At 54.3% G+C, this 14749-nt stretch overlaps 6 protein-coding genes across 6 annotated transcripts; 3 read left to right on the forward strand and 3 right to left on the reverse strand.

Annotated features, from left to right (window-relative positions):
- Positions 1-19: 19 nt before the first annotated feature.
- IAQ61_005529 (uncharacterized protein) lies at positions 20-2095 on the reverse strand (the record flags this gene model as incomplete). Its single annotated transcript, XM_066096830.1, has 2 exons — positions 1560-2095; positions 20-1526 (listed from the first exon to the last, which is right to left on the reverse strand). The coding sequence occupies exons 1-2, from the start codon at positions 2006-2008 to the stop codon at positions 20-22; spliced, it is 1956 nt and encodes a 651-aa protein (XP_065953181.1). The 5' UTR covers positions 2009-2095.
- A 210-nt stretch (positions 2096-2305) lies between these two features.
- IAQ61_005530 (uncharacterized protein) lies at positions 2306-4410 on the forward strand. The gene is made up of 2 exons (XM_003840036.2): positions 2306-3194; positions 3299-4410. Exons 1-2 carry the CDS (start codon positions 2516-2518, stop codon positions 4102-4104), a joined length of 1485 nt encoding a protein of 494 aa, XP_003840084.1. The 5' UTR covers positions 2306-2515; the 3' UTR covers positions 4105-4410.
- A 795-nt stretch (positions 4411-5205) lies between these two features.
- Positions 5206-6459, forward strand: IAQ61_005531 (uncharacterized protein; the record flags this gene model as incomplete). Its single annotated transcript, XM_066096831.1, has 1 exon — positions 5206-6459. One exon carries the CDS (start codon positions 5206-5208, stop codon positions 6457-6459), a length of 1254 nt encoding a protein of 417 aa, XP_065953182.1.
- A 66-nt stretch (positions 6460-6525) lies between these two features.
- Positions 6526-7533, reverse strand: IAQ61_005532 (uncharacterized protein; the record flags this gene model as incomplete). The annotated part of the gene is made up of 1 exon (XM_003840035.2): positions 6526-7533. One exon carries the CDS (start codon positions 7531-7533, stop codon positions 6526-6528), a length of 1008 nt encoding a protein of 335 aa, XP_003840083.2.
- Positions 7534-8119: 586 nt separating this feature from the next.
- On the reverse strand, positions 8120-10894 carry IAQ61_005533 (uncharacterized protein). The gene is made up of 2 exons (XM_066096832.1): positions 10638-10894; positions 8120-10573 (listed from the first exon to the last, which is right to left on the reverse strand). The coding sequence occupies exons 1-2, from the start codon at positions 10761-10763 to the stop codon at positions 8972-8974; spliced, it is 1728 nt and encodes a 575-aa protein (XP_065953183.1). The 5' UTR covers positions 10764-10894; the 3' UTR covers positions 8120-8971.
- Positions 10895-11543: 649 nt separating this feature from the next.
- On the forward strand, positions 11544-14009 carry IAQ61_005534 (uncharacterized protein; the record flags this gene model as incomplete). The annotated part of the gene is made up of 3 exons (XM_003840031.2): positions 11544-13135; positions 13189-13294; positions 13350-14009. Coding segments are annotated over 3 exons (2358 nt in total), but the record flags the coding sequence as incomplete, so codon positions are not given.
- Between the last annotated feature and the right edge of the window lie 740 nt (positions 14010-14749).

Below are 14749 nucleotides of genomic sequence, written 5' to 3' on the forward strand. Positions count from 1 at the left end.
AGAAGAGTTGAAACTAAATTCAGTTGCCTTGGATCTCGCTTTCCAACGGCCAATCTGGTCTTCCTTCTCTCCACTCATCAAATTCCTTCTGTCCTGGCATTTCAGTACCATCAGTCAGCCTGAGCCTTGGGAAGTTCATATGCTCCCACTTGTATGTAGGCTCCTTGCCAGCCAGTTCTTCATTCACCAGCACCAGAGCACCTGAGTGCCAGCCCGCAGCACTGACTCTGAGTGCAAAGTGGGCACCTAGGCCATCTTCTTGGTTGCCTTGATCCCAAGCGCGGCTTTCCTGCTCTATCCATTCGCTGACTTCACCTTGCACGTTGTGGTTAGTCAAGAACAACTCCCTTCGTTCTTTACTTTCGTCAGGATCCGCGTGTCCTGAGATCATGTGTTCGACCCAGTCTCGCTTCTTCGAATCGAACCAGACCTCGCGGCCTCGGGCATAACAATGTGGTAGGAGTGTTCCGGTATGACTGAACCGGTCGTAGACAATACCTCGAGCCTGACCACTAGTAGGTCCTTCGTGGCCTAGACCCAACGCGCCACATGCGTGGAGATCCATACCATACGACGTGATTTTGCCGTTTGAGTGTAACGCGAGAAAGTGATAGTCTCCAAACGCGACCGAGATCACATCGTTACGTTGGAGAGCAGGGATACGTCTCAATCCTTGAATGCTCTCTTGCTCCGGATCAGTTTGTTGAGCTGTCCAGCATGCCTCGAGGTAGTCCTGATCGGTTGTGACGACTTCATCATTTCTGAAGATTGCAAAGCGGCGGAATGATCCCTGAACATCAAGTGTAGCGCCTTGCTCATTACGGAGCTGTCGAAGCTCGAGTATGCTGTCCACGCGGTTCTTGTCGGCAAATTTTCCACAGAAGACTCTGCCGATATCGGTAACAAAAACGACATAATGCTCAAGGATGATGTAGTTTGACACGGAACCCACCTCCTGACCGAGTGCTTTTTCATCTGCAGTTTCACCATGCACATCTCGTACACGCTTGTATCCAGTCTTGGGTACTTCAACACTGTCTAAGACAAGCATGGTATCTGTCTCAGCATCTTCCTCATGTCCTGGGTCTCGCTGGACAGGATCCCATACGATGATTCCCACTCCTTGGACGTAGGCCGAGCTGCGACTCCATCCGGCTATGACCTGCTTTACCTGCCCATGATTCGAGACTTTGTCACTGGACTGTTCAAGAGACAACTCCTTGATGTCCAAATTCGCAAATTTGACTTGCAAAGCAGGCTTCTTGGTGTCGTACCATGACCATATTTTACCACTGTCTGAAACTGCCAGTACGTGAGATCGGCCAGATGAGAATTGACGGATGGCTACGGTCGCTTCGGCGTAATGTGCTTCAGGGGATGAGGCCGGAGAGACTGAGGGGAATACTAGAGTTTGCAATCTATCGCTTGACCAAAATGTTCTCTGGCCGTCAAGTACACCAGCAGTATGGAGTGAGCCTCTTGCTGTCAGTAGGGTGGTCGACCAGCCACTAATGCCGGTCAGTCGACTGATGTCAAAAACGTTTTGCTGTCATACTCACCCGCACTGCATATCTGCAATGATACCCAGTTGTTGCCTATCATCCATCTCCATAGGGAACGAGCAACTCGCATTGAGACGAGGTCGAACCGGGCCTGGCCAATGACCACGAGGTACATGAGGACGAGGCTGGGAATGCTGGTCGGGATAACTATGACCCAGTCGATTATGCGTACTGCATCCCCATGTATAGACACGGCTCTGGGTGAGCAGGCGGCGGTACATCTTCTGCCATCGTACCCCGTCATGCTGGACAACAGGTTGATTAGGTACTCTGAAGGTGCTTCGCGTCACAAAACTCCAATATGCAGGGTCAAGTCGTATTGAAGGCTGCTGGAATCCTTTGCACGTACTGCACAGTGCAAGGAAGCTCTTTGCATCCAAATATGGGAAGATGAGGACGAGAACGTCGAGGGGAAGATCCGTAATGGAGCTGACTTTGTCCGCCATGATTCGCTAGAAGCGGAAGTCCAGAACAGTGAAATAGAGTCCTGAAGATGATGATTGAGACTAGGATGGAGGGAAGTTCCAGAAATCTTGCACGTCGAAGACAAGAGCATTCACTGTCTTGCAAGCTTGTTGGCGCAACAACGACTTGTCCCAATGACGCAGTTGCCGACAGGGATTCCAATGGTTCCCAATGCAGCAAGTGCGGGTTCTATTCTGTCTTGGCGCGCTAGTATGGACATGGTTAGCCACAAGTTCTGACTCAATGCATGGAAGTTCCAAAGTTCCATCAAAGTGTATCAAAGTTCCGGCCACACATTGAGCTGGTCACGACGACGACAACGCGGAAAAGGATAGACTCGAACAGTGCCACCAAGTCTAGACCGAGCAGTCTTGTATTTTGAGGTATCGTATAGTCTTGGGAACCCAGCATCAACTTCTGCCCCACCACAGCCCATCGTCTCGCGTCCGAGGTTCTCAACCTGAGCACCAAACATCAAGAACCTCGTGATGCCTCAGACCCCAACTGCTGAGCTCACGCCGGCGCCTATTGCCGTGGAACAGCAAACTCAGGATGGCTCGCTTGCTGCAACAAATGGCAATGCCACAGATGCGCCTAAGAAGCCCTCACCTGCAGAATTGAAGAAGCTCGCCAAGGCGGAGAAGCAGGCAAAACGTGCACAGGCAAAGGCGGCGGGTGGCGCACCGAACCAGCAACAGGGACCACCCAAGGAAGGCCAGAAGTTGCAGAAGGATTCCAAGCAAGGATCGAAAGACGACAAATCACGACCGCTGCCCATGCGGCGGCGACCGTCGCAGTCAAACGTACCTGCGTTGAAAGAGCCGGAAAAGAAAGTCAAGAAGGAACCAAAGCAGACTGGACTATTCTTTGGCCATCTCTACAGTCAACCGAAGCAGCAGTCACTAGTAGGAGCGTCGAAAGACGTACATCCAGCCGTGCTTGCTCTTGGTCTCCAGTACAGTAGCTATGCCATCTGTGGTAGTACAGCGCGGATGGTAGCTATGCTCCTAGTGTTCAAGACCGTGATTGAATCCTATCAAACTCCACCTGGGAACAGTCTGGCTCGACATCTCACCAGCCATCATCTCGGTCCTCAAATTGAGTTTCTCAAGAGCTGTAGACCGCTCAGCATCAGCATGGGTAACGCAATTCGGTGGTTGAAGGATAGTAAGTTGCTCTTACACTACCTTGGAAAGATGCACAATGTTGGATATCTATGACCTGAGAGTAGACATCTAGGAGCCGTGGAGTATGAACTGACCTGCACACAGTAATTATCAAGATTGATCCTTCGACACCTGAGAACGAAGCCAAACGTGATCTTGTTGATGAGATTGACATTTTCATCCGTGAGCGTGTCTCGGCCGCTGATAGACTCATCCGTGACTTGGCAGCTACGAAGATCCAGGCCGGCGATGTCATCCTTACTTATGCAGCATCCTCGATAGTCGAGCAGACTATTTTACACGCCCACAAGATGGGCACGCCATTCTCCGTCATTGTGGTCGACTCGAAACCGTTGTTTGAAGGCAAACAATTAGCGAGGAAGCTTGCAAATCAGGGTGTCAGTGTGCGTTACTACCTCATCACTGGTGCAACGCACGCCGTCAAAGACGCAACAAAGGTGTTCCTAGGCGCGCACGCCATGATGTCCAACGGCCGGCTATACTCACGCGTAGGAACGGCGCTCGTTTCCATGCTGGCGAGCTCACAGTCTCTGCCTATCATTGTCCTCTGCCAATCCGTCAAGTTCACCGAGAAGGTAGCCCTCGACTCAATAGTCGGAAACGAGGTCGCCCCTGCGGAGGAATTGCTTTCGGAAGCTGAACGCCGAGAACTACTTCCACTCAAAGCTCGCCTACCCAGCTCGAAGAACGACGATAAGGCAGGCAACGACGACCTTGCCACGGATACGACCGATGTCCTCAGGTGGATTGAAGACAACAAGAATCTGCATCATCTGCAAGTACTTTATGATGTCACGCCGGCGCACTATATCAACATGGTCATCACCGAATACGGCAGCTTACCCCCAAGCTCAGTACCTGTTGTTCACCGATTGAGTACGAATATATGAATCCCGCGTGCATCTTTTTTCTGGTTTGGAATGGTGTGTTTAAAGGAGAGAGATACTAACATTTTGGCATTAGAGATTGAAGAGCAGGAAGCTGCAGCTACGCGATATGTTCGGTCATGAGGCTGCTGTGTTCGTGGCGTGGTTACAGATGGACGGTTGAGGAAAGGCAGCATGGTTCTTTTGCAGGCTTAAGATATCTCAGGTTGCTTGGTCGACCCTCTTGGACATGAGGCAACGATAGTACTAAGGGTCCTGGCGAAGTCACGACAAAGGCAAGCATAGTCAATACCAGAAATATGCATTCACAAACAAACATGTGCTTTGACAGAGGCGTCATTCGAGAAGTATGCCTGGCGTCTGCAGCTGATACTTTATGACATGTCTGGGAGTAGTAGGTCGACACCACAGAAAGCAAAGGTCGAAGCTCAGTGCTCGTACCTATGTGCCTTGCTACACTTGCCCTTTTGCAACAACCGCTATACGCACTCAGAGAGCAACATCGCAGACTAAACAAGAACACTCATCCTCAAGCGCGCAAAAACCACTATCCTCCCATGAAAAGCTTCTAAACCTTTCCACATGCCCAAATGGTATTCCAAAAAGGACAAGAGACCTCCTCTCAACGATCTACACAATAGTTCGACACGAAGGAACACCCCTAGCAAGCCCCCCTAGCAACGCAACCTAACCACGCCGAATATTCCCGTCCATGTAACCCCCTTCCTCTCCTACCCAAACACTTGCAATCTGCACACAAACATTCACCACCGTCCATGGACACAAATCCTTCTTCCCACCTCCCAACACAAACGGGCGTGCAAAAATCGCGGGGTAACACAGGCAACGCAACGGAACCTAGCTCCTCTCCCCACCAATGTCACGCAAAGATGAGGTAAATCTGACGATTCAACAATCCCGCAATCGAGATTGCCAGCATGCGCGAGTGAAGAAATCCAATGGCCCAATTTCCATGAAATAAAGCGCAGGCGAGCAAAGTTTATTTTTTTATTTTTTTTGACACTGGGCAATATTGGGCGCCTGGTCACACAACCTACAACCTCTCTTGTTTGACCGAGATTTTGTGCAAAAGGAAGGAAAAAAATGTCGAATTACAATGATTATGGCCGTGCAAGGCGTACGATTCAGCAACTGCCTATTCCCGAGCGCAAGGGGCATAATGCCATTCTCAACGCAAAATACCTCGAGGACATTGTAGTTGCGATTGGCGAGTGGAGTTGCACACGCATCGTGCTCGTGCATTCACGGGCGCTGGACGAGCAGACAGATGTCGTTGACAAACTAAAGGAGAAACTGGGCATGTTCATTGTAGCCGTCAAATCCGGTGTTGGCGCACACTCGCCCTACAACGACGTCCTCGAGATTACGCGGCTGCTCAACGACAAGCAGGCGGATTGTCTGGTTAGCATCGGGAGCAGCAGTTATTCGGATGCGTGCAAGGTGGCGCGGCTGATGCAGACGAATCTCGCGCCGGGGCAGCTTACGCTGGATGCGATGGAAGGGCTTGTGGAGCCGGAGACGGGGTTGGCGCGTGGGCTGGCAGAGCCGGCGGTGAAGTTGATTGTGGTGCCTACGAGTCTGTCGGCGAGCGAGTGGAATAATAATGCGTCGGCTGTGAATCCGGAGACGCATAAGAAGCAGCATTTTGCGAGTGTCAAGGCGGCGCCGGACCTCATCCTGCTGGATCCAGAGGTGGCGTCGACGGCGCCTAGGATGCTGTGGCTGGCGTCGGGAATGCGTGCGGTGGATCACTGTGTCGAGACCATGGTGAATGAAGCGTGCAGCGAGGATGTCTTTATCCATATGGAAGATTCGCTTGCGATTCTGCTCCAGGGCCTCAAGGACTACAAGGACGGCGAGACTCAAGGCAAGCACGAGGATCTGATCAGCGGCATCAGCAACTGCCAGCACGGCAGCCGCAACGCCATGATGGGTCTCTTGATGTGGCAGGTTCCCATGGGTGCCTCCCACGCCATCGGTCATCAACTCGGCAGTGTGTGTGGTGTCATGCACGGCGTCACCTCGTGCATCCTGCTCGCCCCCGTCCTTCGCCACACGTACTCGAAATCCGAGGCCCAGAAGCAAGCCCAGCAGCGCACGTTGAGCATATGGAACAAGATCTTGAAGTGGGAGGAGGCGTCGCTTGCGGACGCGGTGGACAGGTTTGTCAAGTATTTGGAGCTTCCGCGTACGTTGAGGGAAGTTGGGGTCGAGAAGCGCGAGGACATGGAGAGGGTTGCCGAGGGGACTTTGACGGATAGTATGTTTGAGCCGGTGAGGGTGCTGGTTGGTGGCAAGGAAGGTGTTCTGGCCATCTTGGAGAGTGCGAAGGGTTGAAGGGGTTCTGATTCCACTTTACCACTGTCGTCGCAGAGGGAGTTGGCCATGCTCAAAGTCGTCAAATCAACGCACAGCCGTAGCCCTCAGATAGCCAAAAGCATTGCCATTGCCATTTCCATTCCTCTCTACCTTCTTCTCTTTCGCCGGTAAAAACACCTTTCGCAAATTCCCCTCGGGCAATCCCTCAGCAGCACACACAATCCCCACAATCACCTCTGCCAGCTCCACCGGCAGTCTCCCACCACCCCACAACCCCACCGTCCGCCACAGCTCATGCAGTCTGCGACTCTGGGCTAGGAACCGCCTCGAACGGCCAAAGTAACTCTGCTCCAGCGCCTCGCGAACCGAATACACGACGCGCACATCCCACTTGCGGTACTCGTCTGCGTCGCGGGCCGCCCACTCGGGAATCAGCTTGCAAGCCTGCATGAGGCAGTCTTGCAGCGGGGCGGTGGCCAGGTCCCAGGGGAGGTGGGATGGGGTGACGGTGTCCCAGTGGTCGAGGCAGATACGGAGAAGGGCGTCGTCAAGGATCCAGTGTATGCTCTCTCGTTGACTGAGGAGGAGTTTTTCAAAGCCAAGGCTGGGATGACGGAGGATGCCTCGACTCCATTGAACCAAGAGACATGCTGCTTCTGCCCAGGTTGAGATTTTGGTGGTCGTTGGTGGTATCTTGCCAGTATTGATAACGTCGAAACTGCCATGGCCATCCTCACAACACCCACCACGCCCAAGAGCCCCAACCAACTTCCCAACCCCATCTGCAAACTCCCTCGTCCTTTGAAACAACTCCCGATACACACGCGGCACCTCATTCAACCGCTCCCGCTCACACATCATCTCGAAGCCCGCATTCGCATTCGCAACCTTGAGCCGCCACTCCTCTTTGAAATCGACGCTGGCGTAGGTATTATACTGGGTGTTCCATGTAGCTTGCGCCCAGGTGTGTGCGTCGCAGGGGCCGTGGGGTATGTCGGTGTAGAGTAAGAGGCCGGTGCGGTAGTCTGCGGGGTTGGGGGAGAGGTGGGCTTGTAGGTAGTGGTGGTGTGTTGTGAAGGGATCGTTGGCCATGTTTAGGATTGGGATCAGGATTGAGACTAGGATTGGGAATGGAGAATCCGTGATGACAGGTAGTGTTGTAAGCCAAATACAATAGATTGGGCGCGGTCATGTAGGTAGCAATAACAATAGCCCATGTCAAGCCCATCCCTCTCATCCTTCCCACCTCCCAAGACGGCTATTTGTACTCCCAAATCCATGCATACTAACCACAGCCACCATTCAACCATTCCGCACCAAAAAAAAGTACACAGGCTGTTGAAAATCCTCGGGCTTATGGCCAGGGATCGGCCATTGATAAAAGTATTGAATCTAACCCGCGGCTACACAGTTGGCGCGTGGATGACGTCGTTGGCCTCGGCCCGCGTAACGGAGTGAAGCCAACACGAAGGAAAAGGGCCGAGAGTTGGAAACTACAATGGCATATAGTGTGTACGACAATAGTAACGCCATGGCAAACGTTGAAATGCGCATGCAGAGAAACGTTGTATAGTAGATATCCCACCCAACACAAAAAATCCTGCCAGCCCAGCATGAACCTTGTTTAAAATCCCCTCGCGCACCCATCCTCTCTCGCCTCAAACTTTCATAACCCACCATAGCCATTCCCAGCATCCCACTATACCTACTGCATGTACCTCCCCAACGCCACCACATACAAACTCCCAATCTCACCATCCCCCTCCCACCCACACAACGCCTCGGACACACGTATACCATTCCATCGGCCCCAACTCCCCCGATTAAGTCCCGCTGTCTCGACGTATACCTATCCACCTATATATCTCACACCATTCCACAATCCACACATCCGCCTATAACCCCCAGCACTATCCACCTATCCACCTACATATAACCCCCTAGCACCATCCCCCCACTCCCCCCACCCATTGAGGCTGGAAGTGGACAACGCACAGCCTGATCACATGCAGGTTTCTTTTCGCTCGTTTGGGAGATTGGGGTTGTAGGGGAGGGGGGATGGCTGTATGGTAGGTTGGGTTGGGTTGGGTACAGGGTAAGTCGGGGGAGAGTTGTAGAGTTTCGTCGTGCTGGGTGTGTCTGGGTTGGTGACTGTGTCTGTAGGTGTGACTGTGAATAAGTGGTGTGAGGCAGAGAGAGAGAGTGTGTGTGTGCTGGGACAGGCGGTGATGATAGTGGATAGTAATAGTATTGGGAGCAAAAAGGGAGTGAACGGTATATCATGACCTGCACTCAACAAGATGAGTCTCAAGTTCAAGCCGACCTCACCTACGCCACCTGATTTCCAAAGTTGCTCCGAATCGGGAAACGGCTGGGTTGGGATACGAACGTATAAACAAAGGCATGGTGTGGTGCAAAGAAGGGGTAGAAACCAATCATTTCATCATGGAAAGGGTTGTACATTAGTAGATTTTACAAATACACGTCATAATCATCCATGTCCACAGATGCCAAAGTCATCCCTTGCTCATCACCGTCGCCCCAACTTCCACCTCGCAATCCGATTCTGAATATCATCCCAAGAAAACTCTTTGCGTCTCAACCCCTCCATTTCACCCTCCTGCAACACCACCGTCGGCGCCCCACTCCCACCCCCAACATTCCGCACTTCCCCGCCAAACACCATCTTCGCTACGCGCCTCAGATCCTTAATCGTCACGTTTTCAATATTGCGCGCCACCTCCTTGACACTGTACTTGCGGCCGTGGACCTGGACTTGGCGGCCGAGATCCTCGAGCTCGACCATGCGGGATTCGAGATTCATGAGCAGGGAGCTGCGGAGCTGGTTCTTTGCGCGCTGGACTTCGACCGGCTTGAGGACTGCGTAGCCCGTCTCGTCGGATAGAGATTTGAGCTCGCGGCACATGACTTCGAGCATTTGGGCGACGTGCGAGGGCGCGCACGAGGCGGCGATGCCGAAGAGGCCCGAGTCGGTGTAGGCGTGGTTGAAGGCGACGCAGGATTCCACCCAGCCGTGTTGGTTGAGCACGTTGGTGTAGAGACGCGAGTACATGCCCTTTCCGGGCCCGCCGGCGCTGAAGGAGCCACCGCCACCGAGGAGGGTTTGGAGGGTTGCGAGGGCAAAAATGTCTGGGGAGCCGACGGGGACGCCCTCGAATGCGAGGTGGATGTGGGATAGGCGGGGGAGCATGGGGTTTAGTGGTGGGGGAATGGGCGGAAGCGAGAGGAAGCCGCCGGTGTAGGTCGAGGGGATGGAGGTGTCGATGGGAGGGAAGTCGAGGTCGAGTGAGGTGTTGACGGAGGCATTGGAGGTGGCGGATGTGGAGAGGTTCTTGAAAAAGGGAATCTTGGAGAGGAGCTTGGAGGCTTGTGGGGGTGCGCCTATTGGCGTAGGGTGGTCGGCGGTAAAAACTTGCTGGTTCGGGGTCGAGGAGGTGCTGCTCTGGCTGCCCGTGCTCCGTGATGGACCGATGCCTTTTTGCATATCGCCAAAGTATTCCTCTGCTAATCGGACGCCCTCGTTGTGATTGACGCCTGCAAAGGCCACGACCATTCTCTCTGGCTTGTAGAACTCCTTGCGGTATGCTTCTACCACATGGCGGTTGATGTAGGGCAGCCGCTCCTTGGGGCACAGCAGTGGGTTGCCCAGCGTGTTGTCCTTGTATGCAGCCATGTGCACCAGCTCGGGGAGGATCAACTCTGGCTTGCTCCAGATCTCCCCAATCTCATAGTCGGCCGTCTCGAGTTGTTGTTGTACCTCTTCTTCTGTAATCAAAGGGTCCCGAATGGTCTCAGCCAATATGCCGACTGTGGACCGGACGGCCGAGTTGAAGGTGGCAGCCTGGTACATGATGGATTCGCGTGAGGAGGCGCATTGAATGTTCCCACCAAGCGTCTCGAGCTTCTCCATCATTTGATCTCCGCTCGTGTTGCGCGTTGACTTGAACGCCAACCGGTCGACAATGTGGCTCACGCCTCGCAGCGCATCGTTTTCATAGCGCGAGCCGGAGTCGACATAGACGCCAATGCCAGAGAAGTGGCCAGGCAGGGCTTCGGTGGCAACGCGCAGGCCATTGGGTAGAGTGGTGACTTGGTCGAGTTCGGCTGTGTCCTGCAAGGCCAGTGTTAGACGCGTGTGTTCTGTTGGCTATGTGGTATCAGTGCAGCATGCTAACCCGCTCTGCGGCCACCACCGTTGCCAGTGTTCGTCTACCGGCACATGAATGTGAATTTGAGGCGAGGGCAGTGGATGGTCGCGCTATTCCCCGGCTCAGTGGTTGAAGGGTGCGAGGACGCAACATGGCCGAATTGTGTGGTGGGCGCGGTGACGGTGGTCAGGCAAGCAAAGACAGGCAAGACATGGGCCATTCCAGAAAATTGAGGTCGGGAATCGGGCATGACCCCATCTCGTCACGTGAGGGGTGGGCGAACCGGGGGGCCTCCCACTGGAACATGAACGAGAACAGAGCAAGGCCCAGGTAAAGCCTGCTAACGACAAACTACAGTCGTACCGGTACCTAGAGAGCCAGAGTACATATATACATACATACATACATATATACATACATACATATATACATACATACATACATACATATATACATACATATATACATACATACATGCATACATGCTCTATCGAGTCTATTCCCATCCGAGCGCCCGTCTCTCTGGCGAACAAGCCGGGCCCCACCCCGCCAAACGTTATGGCAGTCCCGGCAGCACTGGAAGCCCATTCCTCCAGACTCCGTCGTCAGCCTTGTGACGGCTCTTTTTGACCATATGCTCTAGATAGAGATAGCCGATCGGGGGCGGTAAGTCTAGATGGAGGGAACTAGCGGGTGGAGCTGGGAAAGTGAAACAGGTACGTGCAAAGGCCCAACTTGGGCGTCGTGGTGGTGGTGCTTTGATGGTGGCCGATGTTGGTTGTTGGCCATGCATCCCACACGGCCATGTAGCTCACGACAAAAGACCGATTCCTAGAAGCAGCCAAGTGATGGTTCAACACCCCCATTGTACATGTGTGTATATATATCTATCTATCTATATCTACACACATATCTCGCCTAGACATTCTGTAGGGACGGGCATTGACCATGGTTGGGCAGCACGTCGACTGCCTGGAACGGCGGCGCAATGCTGTTCTGGGGCTGGGCATGCACTCGCCACACTCGACTCGTTCGCTTGGCCGCATTGCCAGCCCCCGGGGCGACGATTGGAAGACGCTGCTCGTCCTTTTCTCTCTCTCTCTCTCTCTCTTCTCGTCGGCTGTTGCACTGCGCTCCCATTTCCTTTCCCTTTGCCCGTGCACAAACCCATCTGCACTGGACCGGCTGTGTTGTGGGGTGAAGTCTGCGAACGCACTCAAACGCTGCCGAAACCCATTGCTTTGCCCGCCGCCTCCGTCTTCACGCAGCCGCAGCCGCAGCCGCACGCAGCGCAGTAAAGTGCGGTCGTCGCCGCCGCTGCTTCAGCCTTCTTTGCACCCAGCCCGCTTGTTGCCCGCGCCGCCCGCCGCTGCTTGTATTGTATTAGGGGGAGAGGGGGCAACCTTACATAGCATGTTGACTGCCCCAGCTCCAGCATCCCCTTCTGTTGCTGCTACAGCACTGCCAACCTCACCGACCACAACCACAACCACAACCACAACAGCAACAGCAACAGCAACAGCAACAGCAACAGCAACAGCAACAGCAACAGCAACAGCAACAGCAACAACAACAACAACAACAACAACAACAACGACGACTTCCCTCTCACGCTCCACCGGCCTGCACAGAGGCATCAACTTTCTGCGGAACCTGCACCTGCATTCGCCCACCTCGTCCTCGTCCTCCAACACCACCACCAACACCACCACCCCGCCCGAAGAGGCACGTGAGACACCCAAAACACGGCCACGCGCCTCCACACACACCCCGCCTGCCTCGCCCGTCTTTTCACCGCCCTCGTCGCCCCAACACTTGGTCCCCTCACCACTCTCGAGACGGGTCACCGCCGACGGCCCCCTGCCCTGCCCCTCGTCCATCGACTCTCCGCCTGCATCGCCGCCGCCCGAAGCCAGTAGCATGACTAGGAGTCGCGCAGAAATGGCTGCGCCGCAGCTCACAGTGCGCAACACCTCCGGTCCCACCCCGACGATGACGACGACGACAACAGCCGTACCGCCCATCGCAGAGCTGCCAGAGGGCGCTGCTGACGCTGCTGGTGCGGTCAAGCACCTCCCGTCGATTCGCTTCATCCCGCACCAAGACCCCAGAGCCGGCCGGCCCTCGCTGCAGTTCCCCACCATAACTCGCACCCTGCCCGACGAGAGCGCAGTCATCCGTGTCGGCCGCTACTCGGAGCGCGACAACCTCCCCGAAATACCTTCCCATGTCCCCTCGGCCGCCGCTGTCGGCTTCAAGTCCAAGGTTGTCAGCCGGAAACACTGCGAGCTGTGGTGCAAGGACGGCAGCTGGTATATCAAGGACGTCAAGAGCTCGTCGGGCACCTTTTTGAACCATATCCGACTCAGTCAGCCAAACGTCGAATCCAAGCCCTTTAGGATCAAGGACGGGGACATCATCCAGCTGGGCATCGACTTTAGAGGAGGAGAGGAAATGATTTTCCGTTGTGTCAAGATTCGCGTCGAGTGCAACCGCGGCTGGCAGCAGGGTCTGAACACATTCAAGTGAGTCTGGAGCCATTCCACGCCCGTCTGAGCAACCCCACTAACCTGGCCAGCAAACAAACCCACCAGCGTCTGAGGAATCTTGCCAAGAGCAAAAAAGAGGGCGATGCTGCTTCGACACACACGTCCGAGTGCGCCATCTGTCTCATGTCAATAGCAGTGAGTAGTTGAGGCTTCGACCGTGGCCGTGCCTTTGATACTAACACCAGCACAGCCTTGCCAATCCCTGTTTGTCGCACCCTGCTCACACGTCTGGCATTACAAGTGCATCCGTCCCATTCTCAACGGGCCCACTTGGCCCAACTTCCTGTGTCCCAACTGCCGCGCCGTAGCCGATTTAGAAGAAGACGTCGAAGAACCCGACATGGAGTACTGGGAAGATGACGGCGATCAGGCAGACGGCGAGCCCATGGCCAAAGTCGTCACCCAACTGGGCGACCGCCAAATCACGCCGCCTTCTTCGCCCTCGCCCCCCAATGGCAGTACATCGGAAGACGCTGCCACCACCGACCTCGCCCACCTCATCTCCAACATCAACGTCGCCGACGCCTCGGACGAAGGGGCAAGCCAGCCTCTTCCCGAAACCCCAGATCGCCACCTCACACCCCCCGTCGCCTCTTCTGCAACCCAGCCGCTCACCATCAACGGATCCGGCGCAAACGACTACTCGGGCCTCACGCCTTTACACCCAGCCACCCACAACGGACTCGTGCCTGACCGTGCTGCCGACGGGCCCATGACGCCGCGCAACGACGTGGGCCCTTTTGTCCTCGACGGCAGCGCAGGCCGACCCGGCCCCAATTGTCTCCCAGACGACGACTCGTCGGATTCCTCTAGCACGGGCGGCGGCGTGTCCACGCTACCACCGGCATGACGCAAGCCCTGCTGTTGGAAGCTTTTTGGCCGTACGGCAGACTATGCCGTTTTCCCTCGCATCGTTCTCCACCCGGTTTTTTTTTTCATTTCTTTTGGGACTGCATCCTCCGGCGTTTTCTTCAAAGGCAAGTCATGAACGTTACGCTCGAGGCAAAGGGATTTTCATTGTCCTTTTTTTTTCTTTTTCATTCATCAATCTACTCTCTGTGTGTTGTTGTTCTTTCTCGACCTTCGGGGTGAAGGTGGAGTAGTAACAGGGCGAGGAGGAATAGGGTAATCTATCTATATATACATATGTCGTGTCGGAAGTTTTATGCCGCATGATGGGACGGCGGGGTTGGGATTGGAGGGTGGGATTGGAGCAAAAGGGCAGAGGAGTGTGGGGTCTTTTGCACTCTTTTATTCTTATTGAACGATTGTTTATTTTATTTTTTGGGGGGGCTGGTGGTGGTGGTGGTATGATGGTGTGATGGGAGTATGTATGTGGTTGCAGATGCGGATATATAGAGTTATATATACATGTATACATGGTGGTAGTGGTAGTGGTAGTGGGTAGGCATGTGTGTAGATGTATTGCATGGTTGTAGACTACCAGCTATCCAGCCGTAGGACTTGATGTGGTTCTTGTAACTTGACTTGCTCTCGGTGTGAGGGGTATGGGGGGGGGGGGGGGTACATGACAATGACAAGCCCATTCCCTTCGATTCCCACTTGCAAACCCCCCACAATGAAGAGTCC

This window comes from Plenodomus lingam, assembly GCF_022343315.1.
Source record: "Plenodomus lingam strain CAN1 chromosome Unknown contig_22, whole genome shotgun sequence".
Classification (NCBI taxonomy): Eukaryota; Fungi; Ascomycota; class Dothideomycetes; order Pleosporales; family Leptosphaeriaceae; genus Plenodomus; species Plenodomus lingam.